The sequence below is a fragment of the Canis aureus genome, chromosome 11 (genome assembly GCF_053574225.1).
Source record: "Canis aureus isolate CA01 chromosome 11, VMU_Caureus_v.1.0, whole genome shotgun sequence".
Taxonomy (NCBI): Eukaryota; Metazoa; Chordata; class Mammalia; order Carnivora; family Canidae; genus Canis; species Canis aureus.
Genome location: NC_135621.1, coordinates 38,722,918 through 38,739,557, shown reverse-complemented (window position 1 = coordinate 38,739,557; position 16,640 = coordinate 38,722,918). Strand labels below are relative to the sequence as shown.

The following is a 16,640-nucleotide window of genomic DNA, read 5'->3' as shown; positions in this document are numbered from 1 at the left end:
ACTAGAATTAGAAGTGGAGCCTAAATATGTGATTCAATTATTGCAATCTTATGATAAAACTTGAACTGATGAAGAGATACTTTTTATGGATGAGCAAAGAATGTGGTTTCTTGAGATGGAATCTACTCTTGGTGAAGATGCTGTGAAGATTGTTGAAATAACAACAAAGGATTTAGAATATTACATAAACATAGTTGAGAGGGTTTTGAGAGGATTGACTCCAATTTTGAAATAAGTTCTACTGTGGGTTTATGGGAAACATACCTCAACATAATAAAGGCTATAAAGGACAAACCCATAGCTTATATTACACCCAGTGGTGAACAACTTTCTATGATCAAGAACAAAACAAGAAAAAAAAAAGAACAAAACAAGAATGTCACCTCTTACTGCCTTTACTCAGCATAGTATTGGAAGTCCTAGCATATCAGTCAACAAGAAAAGAAATAAAAGAGATCCAAATTGGTGAGGAAGAAGTAAAACTGTCATTCCCTGCAGATGACATGATACTATATATATATATAGAAAACCATAAAGACTCCACTAAAGAGCTATTAGAATAAATGAATTCAGCAAAGTTGCAAGATACTAAATTAATATACAGAAATCAGGTGTTTCTGTACACTAATAATTAATAAGAGAAATTAAGAAAACAATTCTACTACTTATAATTGCTTCAAAAAGAATCATATGCTTAAAAATAAATTTAACCAAGGAGGTCAAAGGTCTGTACTCTGAAAATTATAAGATATTGATAAAATAAATTGAAAACAACACAAATGAATGGAAAGAAATAGTGCTCACAGCTTGGAAGAATTAATATAGTTAAAATGTCCATACTACCCAAAGCTATCTACATATTCAGTGTAATCCATATCAAAATACTAATGGCATTTTTCATAGAACTAGAACAAATAATCTGAATAATTGTATGGAACCACAAAAGTTCAAAATATCCAAAGCAACACTGAGGAAGAAGAAGGAAGCTGGAGATACCATAGTCTCTGATTCCAAACTATACTGAAAAGCAAATTAAAACAGCACCTTACTGGTCTAAAAATAGACATAGATCAATGGAACAGAATAAAGAACACAGAAATAAACCCACACTCATGTGATCAATTAACCTACAGCCAAGGAGGCAAAGAATATACAGTGGGAAAAAGACGACCTCTTCAATAAATGGTGATGAGAAAACTGGACAGCAACATGCAAAAGTATGAAACTGGGTCACTTTCTTACACCATACACAAATATAAATACAAACTGAATTAAAGACCTAAATGTAAGACCTGAAACCATAAAACTCCAAACAGAACATATAGACAGTAAACTCTTAAGCATTGGTTTTAGCAATATTTTTCTGGATCTTTCTCTTCAAGCAAGAGAAACAGAAGTAAAAAATAAACAATTGGGACTACATCAAACTTAAAAGCAATCACATCTTGAAGGAAACCATCAACAAAATGAAAAGACAACCAACAAAATGAGAAAAGACATTTGCAAATGATACATCAATAAGAGGTTACTATTAAAAATATATAAGGAATTCAGATCACACACTCAAACTAAAAAAAAAAAAAAGACAGATAAAAGAAAGAAAAAAAGGCAAAGAGGACCTGAATAGACATTTTTCCAAAGAAGACGTAGAAGACATACAGATGGCCAGCAGGTACATGAAAAGGCATTCAACATCATGGAAAATATAAATTAAAACCACAAAGAGATATCACCTCACTCAGGACACCTAATATCAAAAAAGACAAGATATAAATATTGGCAAGGACGTGGAGAAAAAGGAACACTCACACACTGTTGGTAGAAATGCCAATTAGTGCAGTCACTGTGCAAAGCAATGTAGAGATTCCTCAACATATTACAAATAGAAATACCTATGATCTAGTCATTCCTCTTCTGGCTGTTTTACCCCCAAGAAATCAAAAATGCTAATTTGAGAAGGTATGTATACCCCTATGTTTATTGTAGCATTATCTACAATAGCCAGAATATGGAAGAACTATAAGTGGGCATTGATAGATGAATGGATAAAGAAGATAAAGTATATGTATATGTATATAGAGTAATGGAATATTTTACACACACACACACACACACACACAATAATGAATATTACTCAGACATAAAAAAGAATGAAAACTTTCCACTCAGGACAACATGGATGAAGCTAGAGGGTATTAAGCAAAGTGTGATAAGTCAGACATAAAGGACAAACACCACATGATTTCACTTATATGTGATATCTAAAATCAAAACAAACATACAAATTTTTTTTTAAAAAAAGAAATAAACTCATAAATACAGAGAACAAAGTGGCATTGCCAGAGGGAAGGGGCTGATATGATGAGCCAAATAGGTGAAGAGGATTAAGAGGGATAAACTTTCATTTATAAAATAACTCACAGATGAAAAAGTACAGCATAGGAAATATAGTCAATAATATTGTAATAACTTTATATGGTGACAGTAACTGCATTTACAGAAAGCATTTTATAATGTATATAATTGTCAAATTTTTATGTTGTACATCTGAAACTAATATAATGTATGTCAACCATACTTCAATTAAATTTTTTTAAATTTAAAAACAACAATATATGTTTTAAAAACAGAGACACATGGGCACCTGGGTAGCTCAGTTGATTAAGCATCTGTCTTCAGGCATCTGCCTTCAGATCCCATTGTCCTGGGATTGAGCCCCTCATAGGGCTCCACGCTCAGTGGGGAGTCTGCTTCTCCCTCTCCTTCTGCCTGACTCCCCTATTCATGCTCTCTCTGGTATTCTCTCTTTCTCTCTCTCAAATAAATAAATAAAATCTTAAAACAAAAAACCTGAAAATTCCAGAGAGACAAATCCTGTATTTGAATATGAAAATATTATATAAATAAAGTGAAACTTTTTGGAGGAATATACCAAAATCGAAAAATCTATCATTCCCATTGTCCAGAATACAAACCAAATTACTCAACATAATTAGCAATGGAAAAATGTGTGACCAATTCCCAGTAGAAAATATAGCAATAGGCAAGAAACTGTAGGTGACCCAGATCTGCCATTAGCAGATCAGGATACTAGCAAACCTATTTTTAACTATGTTTGATTACAAAAAGAAAATATGTTATACTGATGGGAAAGATAGGAAATTCAGCAAATATAACAATTTAAAGGAAACTAATAGAAATTTCAGAACTAAAAAATACAATGTGTGAATTTTAAAGAACATCGGATAGGGTAAAAGCATAATGGAGATGATACCCCAGAATTTCAAGTCAGTGAGCTTAAATATATCTCAATAAGATTGATCCAATCTGAAAAATAAAGGGAAAAAACTGAACTGAAAATACAACTAGAATTTCAAGAATCTGTGGGACAAATTCAGTCTTTTGCACATATACAAGGAAACATGGATGTGGAGAAAAGAGAGAATGAAGCAGAAACAATTTTTTGATGATGTGAAATTTCCTGATACCATGCACAAAAATTAATTTGAGATAGACTACAGAATTAAATGCAAAAATTAAAATTATAAAGCTTTTTAAAAAGAAAATATTAGGGAATATTGTTTGACTCGAGCTAGAAAGTCTTAGAGAAATAAAAGAAACTAAAGAAACTAGAAACTAAAGAAGCTATTCATAATTACTTTAATAAAACTAAAGAAAATAATTCGATTTGATTGGAATTAAAACTTCTGAACCTCAATAAGTAAATAGATACAAAAAGAATGTCTAGAACTAAATAATATTTTTTAAAACAACAAGTAACTCATCATAAATGGGGAAAATTGAATACACACTTCACAAAAGAAGACATACTAATGTTTTTTAGATTTTATTTTTTAAAAATAATTTCTGCATTCAATATGAGGTTCAACTCACAACCCCAAGATCAAGAGTCACATGCTCTATCCACTGAGCCATGGAGGTGCCCTAAAAGAACACATACTATTGATCATTAAGCACATCAGGGAAATGCAAATTAAACCCACAATGACATATCTCTACATAACAGCCAGAATGGGTAAAATTATTATTTTTTTTTTCAGAATGGGTAAAATTAAAGGAAAAAAAAATATATCAACAATAAAAATTGTTGATGGCAATTATATATATAAACAATTATATATAACACATATATAATTATTTTAAAACAGGACTGATAACACCAAATGCTGGCAAAAATATGAAGCCAAAACTTATATGCTGTTGGTGAGAGTGTAAAATGACACCACTACTTTGGAAAAGATCTGGCATTTAAAAAAAATCCTAACTTACATTTTCTGTGACCTAGAAATACAACTTTTAGGAATTTACCCAAGAACAAAAACCCATGTCCACAAAAATAGTTGGACACATCCAGTTGTCTATCAATAAGAACATAGATCACCAACTGTGATATTGTGGTAATAAGAACTGTAATATTTATATTTACACAATGAAAAATGACAATAAAAAAGGAATAAATTACTTATCCAGTCAGCAATATGGATGAATTTCAAAAAACTATGCTGAGATCAAGTACTTATTGTATGATTCCATTTACATGAAATTCCAGAATATGCAAAATTAATCTATAGTAGGAAAAAAATCAGAACATCACTTGCCTTTTATGGACAATGGCAAGGATTGACTCAGAAGAGTTGTAAGAGACTTTCTGGGGGATAAGTAATGTTTTATATCTTGATCAGCATTTGGTAATTGCATTTACCAAAACTCAACTAACATACTCTCAAGTTTCATGCATTTCATTGCATGTAAATTTTACCTCAGTGGGAAAGAAAAAAAAAAACTGTAAATGATGACTGAACTCTAATGATATACTTGCATCAAATAAGTAAAATGAACTGATGAATAGATAGAAGACAAGAGAAAAATAATTGTTTTGATAGAATCTAAATGGTGGCTATATAAGTATTAACTTTGATTATGTATTTCAACTTTAATGTTTACTTGAATATTTTCATAATAAAATGTTAGGAAGAAACAAGGAAAAATATCTTCTGCTACAACAAGAATGATAGCAATGGTTGCACAGAATGACTTTGACACCACCAAGAGAAGGTGATTCTAAAATACATTGTTCATTACTCTTATACTTTTTAAAAAACTATAATGAGGGTATACAATTACATAATTCCCATATAAGTTCTTGTTTTAAGAGTATGAAGATTTAGTCCTCATATGCCATCATAAGGACAGAAGAAAAAAACTTGGCATTTCCTGGGCAATTGCATTTGAATCTAATGGATCTGTTTCCAAGTGATTAATTTTAGTGTTACTGTCATCACATGGAGGTCTATTCAATGACCTTTATTTATTTTGGATCTCAGTTTTTCCTTCTGTAAAATAATAAGGCAATTTAGCTCAACTAAGTTTTTGACTAGTGGTATTCCAGGAGCAGTGCTAAGCACTGACTATATAAAATGCATGGAATGTGATCTTTCCTTTCCTAGAGTTTACAAGCTAGTGGAGAAATAGACATATGATCTGTAAACAATCAATAGGTAGTAGTAAGTGCCATGAGACAACAGCTTGAAAGAGGGACACATCACCCTGACTGGGTATAGACAGGGATCATGGGAGTTTCTCTTGGATTTATAAATGAAAAGGTGTTAACCTTATACAAGGTGACTAAAGTGAAGAATGTATCACTGAAAAGTTTCTGGGGACTGTCGGTAAGGGCTGCTTCAGACAGAGGAAGAAGTTGGATGTATCTCCCACCTGTATCTCTATGAAAGTGAATTATTATCTGTCCTTCCAGCCCTACCTACAAAAGCATAAATTGAATTTAGTTAAAAATTGATCAAGAAGCAGAATCTAGACCTTATTTTATGATGCGTTTCAAGGAATATATGAACTTCTGAAGCAACCCTGAGGTTATTAGTAAAACAATTATTTGCCATTAGGTAAGGAAATGGGCAAGAACATTTATCCAGCACACTCCTTGGGTGATTCACTGCCACCAGAGGCTGGAGCATCAGCAGGCTTTAACAGCAAATCAAGCAAATAAAACAGAAGTTACAGCTAAAGTAGCAATTATCTACTGTATATTGAGCACCAGTGGGAAAATATGTGTTACATGTTTTAGAAAATACTGTCTCAATTAATCTTCACATTCATATGAGATCAACACTAACTTTGCATGGTTTTTATTTCCACTTTGGAGAAAAGAGAATTAAAATTCAAAGAAAGCAAAATAATTTTTTGAAGTTCCCGTAACTAGCTAAAGTTGTGTGTTTTGACTTCAAGACTTTTTCCACTCTGAAATGCAGTAGGACCCCCAAACTTAGCTGGTTATCAGGATCACCACAGAAGGTTTCAAAAAAAAGAAAAAAGATTCTGCTTTCCTATTTTCCTATATACACAGAGAGCAAGTGGAATCTGAAATTAGAAGGGCAACAACACTTACATTAGCACCCCCTAAAATAATGCAGATGTAAATATAACAAAACATGTACAAAATCTATGTGAGAAAAACCATGTAACTGATGAAAGAACTAAATAAGTGGAGAGATATTCCATGTTCATGGATAAGATAGGAAGACCCAATATTATCAAGATGTCAGTTCTTCCCAACTTGATCTATAGAGTCAATAATTCCGATCAAAATCCCAGAAAATTATTTTGGGGATTTTGAGAAACTGATTATCAGGTTTATATAGAGAGGCAAAAGACCAGAATGCCAACACAATATTGAAATTTGGAGGACTCACGTTACTCAACTTTAAGACTTAGTAGGAAAAAAAAAAAAAAAAGACTTAGTATAAAGCTACAGCAATAAGAAAAAGTAGTATCGGTGAAAGAACAAATAAATATACTAATGGAAAAGAATAGAGATGCCAGAAGTAGATCCCATAAATGTAGTTGGCTGATCTTTGATAAAGGAGTAAAGGCAACATAACTGAGCAAAAATAGTCTTTTCAACAAATGATTCTAGAACAACTGGATATCCTCATGCAAAAAAAAAAAAAAAAAAAAAAAAAAAAAGAATGTAGACATAGAGCATTTACCCATCACAAAAATTAACACAAAATGGATCCCAGGCCTAAATGTAAAACATAGAACTATAAAAGTCCTAGAAGATAACGAGAAATAGATGACATTGGCTATGAAGATGACTTTTTATATAAAACATCAAAGACACAATCCGTGAAAGAGGTAATCGATAAGCTGGACTTCATTAAATTAAAAATTGCTGCTCTGCAAAAGACACTGTCAAGAGAATAAATAGACAAGCCATAAACTGGAAGAAATGTTTGCAAAACACAGAAGTAAAAAAGAACTTTCATCCAAAAGATACAGAGAACTCTTAAAATTCAACAATAAGAGAATAACCTGTTTTAAAGCATGCTAAAAGCCAGGATACCTGGGTGGCTCAGGGGTTGAGCATCTGCCTTTGGCTCAGGTTGTAATCCCAGGGTGGCAGGATCAGGTACTGCATTGGGCTTTCCACAGGGAGCCTGCTTTTCCCTCTGCCTCTCTCTGTGTGTCTCTCATGAATAAATAAATAAAATCTTTTTTTAAAAAAATGGGCTAAAAGCCTTAAAAGACACCTCATAAAGGAATATATACAGACACCAAATAAGTATATGAAAAGGTGCTGTACATTATACAACCTCAGGGAAATGTAAATTAAAATAAAAATATAATACCATTACACAACTATTAGAAGGGCTAATCTTCAGAACACCAGTACCACCAAATGCTGCTGAGGATGTGGAGCAGTAGGAACTCTCATTCATTGCTGGGGGAGTAAAAACTGAGGGAGACACTTTGGAAGATAGTTTGACAATTTCTTGCAAAACTAAGCATCCTCCTACCCATGTGATCCTGCAGTCCTGCTCCTTGGTACTTACCCAAAGGAGATGAAAACTTTTGTCTACCCAAAAAACTGCACACAGATATTTATAGCAGCTTTCCTCATGATTTCCCAAACTTGAAAGTAAAGAAGATATTCTTTAGTAGGGGAATGGATAAATAAACTGGTACAACCAGACAATGGAATATTATTTAGCACTACAAAGTAATGAGCTATCAAGCCATGAAAAGACCTAGAGGAAACATAAATGCATGTTGCTAAGAGAATAAAGCCAATCTGATAAGCCTACATGCCACTTGACTCAAACTCTATGACATTCTGAAAAAGGCAAAACTATGAAAACAGTAAAAAAAAAAAAAGTGTTTCACAGATTAGTGAGGAAGAAGGAATGAATCAGTGGAGTATAGATGATTTTTAGAGCAGTAAATCTACTCTGTATGATACTACAATGTTAGATACATGTCATCAAACATTTGTCCAAACCCATAGAAAGAACACCAAGAGTGAAATCTAACATAAACTACAGACTCTGGGTGATAATGATGTGTTAGTCTAGGTCCATCCATTGTAACAAATGTACCACTGGGTAGAGATAAGGATGGGTGTGGTACTGATAGCAGTAGAGGCTATGCATGTGTTGGGAAAGGAGTATTTGGGAAATACCTTCTATTCAATTTTTTTTGTAAACTTAAGTCACTCTTTAAAAAAAAACAAAACAGTCTATTTAAAAAAAAGATTTCTGAACACTTGTCCAAGATTTACTGAATCAGAGTTTTTTGCTGTTGGAGTCCTAGTATCTATAATTTTTAAAGTACTCTGTGACTCTGATGATAGCCCTGGTTTGCAAATGACAGGCCAAATTGCAATTGAAGCTGAATATAATCAATTAGAAATTATGAAAGGTTCAAGTAAAAGTTGTACGAGAAAACTGGGACATTATGAAGAATAATGACTTAAGGAAAATGGATCCCCCAAAATCTCATTATGCACTGCCATTCATATCTGAGTCATGTTCAATGTGTGTATGCCAAGTGATGTCCTTCTCAAATTACCAATGTTATAAAAACAATAGAGAGAGAGAAAAAAAGAGAGATGATGATGATGATGATGATGATGATGATGATGATGTTTGACACTATTTTTCCATGGACCATACTTTGAGTTGTAGGGTCATAGACTATGAGCTCAATGAGGACAGGGCTCCCTTTTTTTCTGTCTAGGTAACTGGTATCTCTCATAATTCCTGGCACACAGTAGGTCCTCACAGTGTGTCTGTTGTATGAATAAATCTCCTTGTCCTCCCAAAATACCCCGGTCTGATTAAAGCCTTTTTCTGTATTTTCCCTAAAATCTGTGTGTGTAGATATGACATATCTTTGCCAGCAGGTAGACTCAAGTAGAGCTTTTGCTTGTTTGCTCCTGCTTTCCTTTCACTAATTATAAATTGCCTCGGGGCAGGTACTATATTATTTTCCACATGTTTCTCAGTATTTAGAACAGTGCTTAGAACACCAAAGGCACTTAGGAAGTGTCTGTTAAACACATAAATGATTTGGAAAGGCAAAAGCTGCTTTTTTATCTTCCAAAGCTGCAACTGAGCTTTCCACTGCCATATATTTCCCATATTCTCAGGGAAGTAGATGAAGAGGTACACACTGAAGACAACAGAGAATGGGTGTCTGGGAAGGCACAACCTGGAGCAGAAATTCACAAGTGGCATCCTCATGAGATCAGATGCAGGGGCTCACAGGGCTCAGCAAATGAGGAAATGTTTCCACAGAAGCAGACTCAATACATCAGCAGTTGTCATTTTCAACTGGTGCCCTCCATCATGAAGGATAGCCGCTCTGCCAGGTCAGAATTGCTTGGGCCACCTCCAAAGTCATTGTACCTTCCCAGATCTGGCACTGAATCTAGAGGCTGGCAAATCTGGCTTCTTAAAGTGGATTAGGTGAGCCCCATAGAGAGCTTTGTGTCCTGGCTGCATTCACCATTCCTACAGCCAAAAGCTCAGATGGTATTTCTCTGTGGACAGCCACCTCTTTTGTCTCTGTTGGGATCTGAGTCTAACCCCCAGAACCTTAGCCTTGCGCACTCCTTCATACACTCTCTTGCCTACCGCTGCCCTGCTACAACCACAAGCTTTTTGTCATTGTCACCCTAAGTGTATTCTGGTTGGGAAGACACAAATTAACCTGTGACCAAAGTCCGGAATCAGAAATTGACTCACACATAACTGTCAAAAACAAAATCAAGAATGAAGAGTTTCTGTTGAAAAGCACTTGAATAATGATATGAAATTCCATCTCTGTTTTCCCTCTATCCATTTCTTAAAATTGCTTAAATTCATAACCCTTCCGTGCAAAAAATGGAGTTACATTGAAAGGCTTTCTAAACCATTTCCAGAAAAGCAGTGAGCATATCATTCAACCCAGATGAAATAACTGTCCATGCAGACCCTTCTCCCTGGTCCTAATTTCCGCTTTAATTCCATTGGCCTCTTATCCCAAACAAAGTGTTTGGATGCAGTTATTGTTTACCCAGAGAACAAAGCAAAGGAGTAGTGATAAAAACTTGAAAGTTCATTTCCAAATGCTGTGTAAGAAGATGGGGATGGTCCAAAATTTCACCTAGAAAGAGGTGACCAGTAGTCAAGAAATATTTATTCTATCAGTTACTAGATTTTCATATTTCATTGTTCAATAGACTGGCATGGTGGAATATGGGAAAAAGGAAGAAAGTGACCAGAGGGGCTTGTGGCTTTGTGACTTGTGGCTCTTCTCTCTCTCTCTTCCCATACACTCATGTCTGTGTATACATGCACAGATATCTATAGCTATCAATCTATCGACATATCTAGATATATAAGTAGAGCTATAGATGTGTGACTGGATCTGTGGACATATAAATAATCTAGGCATTAATATAGATATCTAGGGATAGATAGATGATAGATGGATGAATAGATAGATAGATAGATTGATAGATGATAGATAGATGATAGATTAGATGATAGATAGATAGATAGATAGATAGATAGATAGATAGATAGATATTTTAAACTTATGCAGTAAATTTTTTGTAACGCCGGAATAGGATATTTTGATGGGCGACCAACCTAGTTAGCTCTACGAGGAAAGCTACCTCATCTGGCGCGTGTGATAACTTCACTGTGGTTTTGGACAACTCCTAGGAATAGTGCATTATAACCCCGTTTTTAAGCGAAAGGGACATGATTTTAAGTCGACTTTGGAAACCGTCCTGAAATGTCTTCCTCGAGCACCCCGGCGTGGGTGGCACCGGCGTCCACCACGGCCCCCGGGAGGCAGCGCGAGGGGCCCGTCTGCTCTAGATGCCAGAAACCGCTTCGGGCCAAGTCTAGCGAGACAACTGTCGCCCCTTCCCCTCCGCTGGACTTCCAGCAGCTCCAGCTGAAAACGTGATGCTCCGAAGCCCTCCCCGTCTCCCCATTCCCTGCTTCCAACCAGAGTCGTGGGAACACCGAGTGGGATACGGCCCTGGGGCCACGCCCTGGTTCCCGGAGGAGGGGCGGGAGCGGCGGGGCGCGGGGTCCCGCGGCGGCTCCAGCGCGATGCGAGCTCAGCCCGGTGCGTCGCATCCCCCACCCGCCCCGCGCCGCGCCGCGCCGGGCACGGTCCCCAGCACCCGCCCATCACCCCTTGGCTCTGACGTCCGCCTTCCCGGCTCTGACGATCGCCCCCGCCGGCCGCCCTTATAAAGGGGACTTTGCCAATACGGGGATCGATCGCCACCTCGGCGGCTTCCAGTGCCCTCGCCCCGGCGCACACACCTGTCGGCTCCGCGCGCGCCCAGGTTGTGGGGGCCCCGGGGCTGGAACCCGCCGCCCGCCTGCCCCTTCCCCGCGGGCGCGGCCCCCCGAGCCCCGGCCCCCAGCCCCCCGCTCCCCCGCACTCTCGCAGCCCCCAACCACCGCGCTGCCCGAGGAGCCCCGGACGGCGGAGCGCTTCCCGGCCAGGCGACCACTGCAGGTAGGAGCGGAGCGGGCACCGGAGCGCCTCGGAGCCCGCTCCCTCGGGGGCGCGGTGGCCGCCCCGCGGCGTCTGTAGGTCGGAGGGACGCGGCTTCCCCCTCGGGGGGCGGGGGGGGACTCGCGGCGGGTCCGCTGCCTGCAGCCCCAGGCTCTCCGGGGCTGGGCGCTGCGCTGGGGCCGAGGGGCGAGAGCCGGGGAGCCTCGGGCTGGCCCCAGAAGGAAGGACCCCCCAGCTCCCGCGTTGGCGGAAGCCGAGCGCACCCAGCCCGGCCGCGCTCCTTTCGCTTCCCCGGAATCCGAGGGAGCCTAGTTCTTTCGCCCGAGGTCTCATTCCCCACCTGCGGACACAAATACCTGTATTCCCCCCAGAAACGTGCTTGTGTGAAGGCGAGTCCATGAAATAGCCGTGGTCACGAGGCTTGAAAAATAGCAGAATTCCAGAAAGAACAGGCGTTAGAACTCGACGTCTTGTTTTTAATACCTTTGACACCCTGTTATATTTTTAGGCAATTCTGTATTTTTAAATTGTTTTCTTGTATATACAAAAGGGTGGGGGAGACATGAAAAGAGCAAAGAACAATGGAAGAGGAAGAAGAGGTGCAGTCTTTAAGCGATGTAACATCTTTAGTTGCTTCAGTAACTTGGACCACAGGCACTTGTTGAAAATTGGAGCTGATGTGTTTTTGAAACTGAGTTTCCTAAAGTTTTTTTTTTCTTTTTTGTCTCCCAGATTTACATATCACATTCCTTTTCGAACCATTCCCTGATATTGTTTGAAAGGAGAGACAGAGGAATGAATGAATGAATGAATGAATGAATGACTATGTTAGAATTCTCAGAGTAGTATTGTAAGACGACTGCACAATTCTCGATGGAATAGTAAGTTCCAAATACACAGTCTTTGGAAATGATCTCTTGACCAAGTCACAAGACAAGGTCAATTTCAAATTGAAAGAATTCATTAAACACTAAAAGTGACTGTGGTTACATTTGTTAAGTGGCACTTTCTATTTTTTTTTTCTTTTTCGTGAAAACTCAAAACAACGTTAAACTGTTAAATAGTCGGAAAAAAATAGTGGACTTGTGTTGGCAACTGCTAGTGTCATATGTGATTTCAATGTGTTTTTTCTGTAAGTGGCACAGGATCTCTCAGGAGCCAGCTGGTTTATTCCCAGCTGCCTACGCATGCTTGACTGGTTTATAATGCATTACTGTATTTTCTTCAGAGATCTTAATGAAGTAGCTAGCTGTGGAAGAATCTGGACCCCAAAATAAAAATGACTTTCCATGTGGAAGGCCTGATAGCTATCATCGTATTCTACCTTCTAATATTACTGGTTGGAATATGGGCTGCCTGGAGAACCAAAAACAGCGGCAGCTCAGAAGAGCGCAGCGAGGCCATCATAGTTGGTGGCCGAGACATTGGTCTGCTGGTGGGTGCATTTACCATGACAGGTAGGTTCTGATGCCTCTGCGCCATGCTGCCCACCCCTCCTTGCCCTCCCAGAGTGACGAAGCAAACCGTAGCCTTTGTCCTCTGAGGATTCCTTATGTTCACTGCTTATGTGTTCTAAAAATAACTTTACATTTATTTAAAACAAAAATAAAATGGTTTCAACTCAGTGGTACTTGAACAAAATGATTTTATAGTAAATTGCTGGACAGAATATCGATGAAATGAATCTGAGCTATCTGGACAATTCAGTGGGTGGGAACAGAATAAAAACAAAGAGGTAGAGAAGTGTCTTAGTCTTAAAAGTTACACAATAAAGTCAGCATCTCATCCTGTTCACTAATTTAGGCACAAAATTGTGACTTTGGGTGTTCTTAAATGATGAATGTCAATGAACATTAACTCGTGATGGTTTGCAACTGAATAAATCAGTTAGGGGCAGCACAATTCCAAATTGATTGATGTCCTGTTTTGAAACCTAATTCTCCCATTTAATAAACTAATTTCCTCACAGGAAGACAATCACAAGTTAGGAATCCACAGCACTGGAAAAAAAAAAAAAAAGATTCCCAGGAACCTAGATATAAAAGGGGACAAGCTAGGGCGTGTCCTAACAGGAATGCCTCAGCCAGCATCTGCAGCCTTCTCCCACTCAAACCACCCCTGGGCTCTGAGGAGCTGATGCCCAGAGGTGGTTCTGTTTAAGTGGTGATTTGTTTCTCTTTTTAAATCTTCTTGGTTGTAGAAAATAGTTCTGAAAAACAACAAATGTATTTGATACATTTTCACCAACAACACACATTTCACTTCCAATTCTTACTAGGTTTTTTAATACTAGCAACATAATCTACACTAACTGGAACTCTGAGGGCCCATTGGAAAGTATCTCATCAGAAATATATCCAAATAATGCCCAATTTCAGCCCTGAGGTGCTATTTAAAAATGATTCCTCTGTATATGGAATAGTTTACCAAAGCAATCTGTGAAGACTGCATCTCTGCTGGCCATCTGAAACCTATACTATTCTAGAATAGTTTATGGACTATACGTTTTATTTTTCAGATACGCATGTTTTATATTCATTTAACTCTTTGCTAACTGCATATGGTTTCATATGATCTTTATGAAGCTCCTTATATTTGAGCAATGTGAAAGGGCTCTGGGGTTGAGTAAGGATGCAGAGTTACATGATTAACAAGGATTGGAGTCAGCACCCAACACAGGTCTCCCAGCAGCCACACCCTGAGGCCCCTCCTCAATGCACTGCCTGCAGCCTTCCAGCTGAATTCACTTCCTTTCTTTACAAAGGCACATCATTTGTAAAAGGGTCCTTTTTTACCCTCTGTTCCTCAGTTTTTCTACATACACACATATATAGAACAAATTGTATCGTGCAAAATATTTTCTGTAATATCTAATATACACAGGTAAGTACAAAAACAGAGTGAGAATCATCCAGTTAGTCTACCACCTGCATATATGTTTACTGAAATGCTGGTATACATTTTAAGATGTTCTCTTATTATCTACCTATGAATGAACACCATACACATTTACATCTTAATGTTCATTGTTCATTATAGCACAAACATTTCTTCTTTATCCTAAAGATCCAGATGCAATACTGATGTCTGAAGTGAATTATATTCCCTTCAGATTTTTCCTGTACAAAGAAAATAAGAAGAAAAGCAAAATAAAACAATGAGAGTTGATCCCACTCAAAAAACTGTTGAAAAGACTAAATGAGATTGTCCATATCAAAATCTTTGCTCATAGTTAATTTTGTTCATTACAATGTGCTATTATTACTCTAGTTTAATGTTATATCTATTGTGTTCATAAAGATCATATTCCAGGATTTGTTTTTTTATCATCTAGAATTATTTTTCAACAGAATAGTCTAATTAAGTATATAGAAAAATTTAAATCATGATATTTCATATGAAGTATCATGGTCTAGCTCGATTTTGAAAGATTTTAGTCTTTCAGAACTGAAAAGAATCTTGGTCAATATTATAATTCATTTAAATTCTGAACCATATTATCTAAACCCTGTTACATTCATTGATTGTATGTATTTGAAAAAGAATAAAGATTAAAAAATAAAAATGCACATAGTTTGAAAGAATTCTTGTTTTCACTGGTGAGTCTGACATGAAATATACAAACAGAGCAAATTCTGGCATAAAAGGGACAAGACTGATAAAAATGGGAGGACTTTCACATGATAAGTAACCAAGTCTTCATTTCTATATTATAATGTTTGTAATCATTCAGTCACCAAGTTTTTTGTTTTGTTTTGTTTTGTTTTGTTTTGTTTTGTTTTTGGACAAGGGAGAGGAGACCTACGCAAAGACAAATGATCACTAATAGGCTTTGTTCTCATAAGACCATTCACTTTATGCAATGAGACGATGCTGGGTGGTGTTAGCAGTTCCAGTTGCCTAGTAGGCGAATCAGGTCTGATTCAGTACCTGTGAGAATCATTTCTTCAAGTCCTAGTCAGACACCCAGTGAAGGAGGGAAACTGTTTAAATTTTCAGGAGGGCTTACAATGAAAAAAACAAATTATAGCATTTGTTGTTTGTTAAGACCCACGTAAAATCTTCCAGGCAGATGAGAGTGGCTGCCAAGAGCATATTTGTCCACTTGAGGATTTTGTATATACACTTTCCATTTAAAAGTGCTGGAAATTCCTTTGCAGGGAGATCTTTTCATGTTAACCTTTAAGCAATAGTACTAACCCCACAACACTCTCTTCTTAGCTTTGTATTTGGAGCAAAAGCCAGATATATTTTGGCATGAACACAATAGAGACATCTGTCTTTGATAGTTTCATGTACATATTATTTATTTTACTTATATTCTGTGAGATTTCAGAGAACTTTTCAGAGTTAAATTTTATTCCCAATTGGATGATATAGCCTAGAATTCAGACTCATATCTGGTAAGCCATTATGTTCCTCATAATTTTACACAAATTATACAGAGAATTTTAAAAAAATATCTTGGCAATACTCTTCAAAGGATATAAACTGTAAAGATTTAAGTGTTCCATTAAATTTAGCTTTTTAGCAATAATCATATGTGATATTGCCTTATCACAGAAAATGGTAAAGTTTATAGATCCTTTTTGGTCCAATCTTGATTAACCATCATGTATTTTCTTTGGTTCCTTGGTCTCCTCCTTCAGCTATTATTCTACAGAAATTCTATTAAATGACAACTAAAGAAGACATTTTCTTATTATTCTCCATGAAATATCAAATATCTTACTAAAAGACCCAGATTAAAACAAAGAATGCAAGTAGATATTCAGTCAACTTTTCAAATTCTAAAT

At 37.1% G+C, this 16,640-nt stretch overlaps 1 protein-coding gene across 1 annotated transcript in view; it reads left to right on the top strand.

Moving 5' to 3' along the window:
* Nucleotides 1-11,753: 11,753 nt before the first annotated feature.
* The window catches only part of SLC5A7 (solute carrier family 5 member 7), a 28,217-nt gene continuing 23,330 nt past the window's right edge, over nt 11,754-16,640 (top strand). Inside the window, exons 1-2 of the mRNA XM_077914874.1 lie at nt 11,754-11,844; nt 13,073-13,301. Coding sequence (XP_077771000.1) covers nt 13,124-13,301 — 178 coding nt within the window. The 5' untranslated portion in view covers nt 11,754-11,844; nt 13,073-13,123. The remainder of the gene's footprint in view (nt 11,845-13,072; nt 13,302-16,640) is intronic.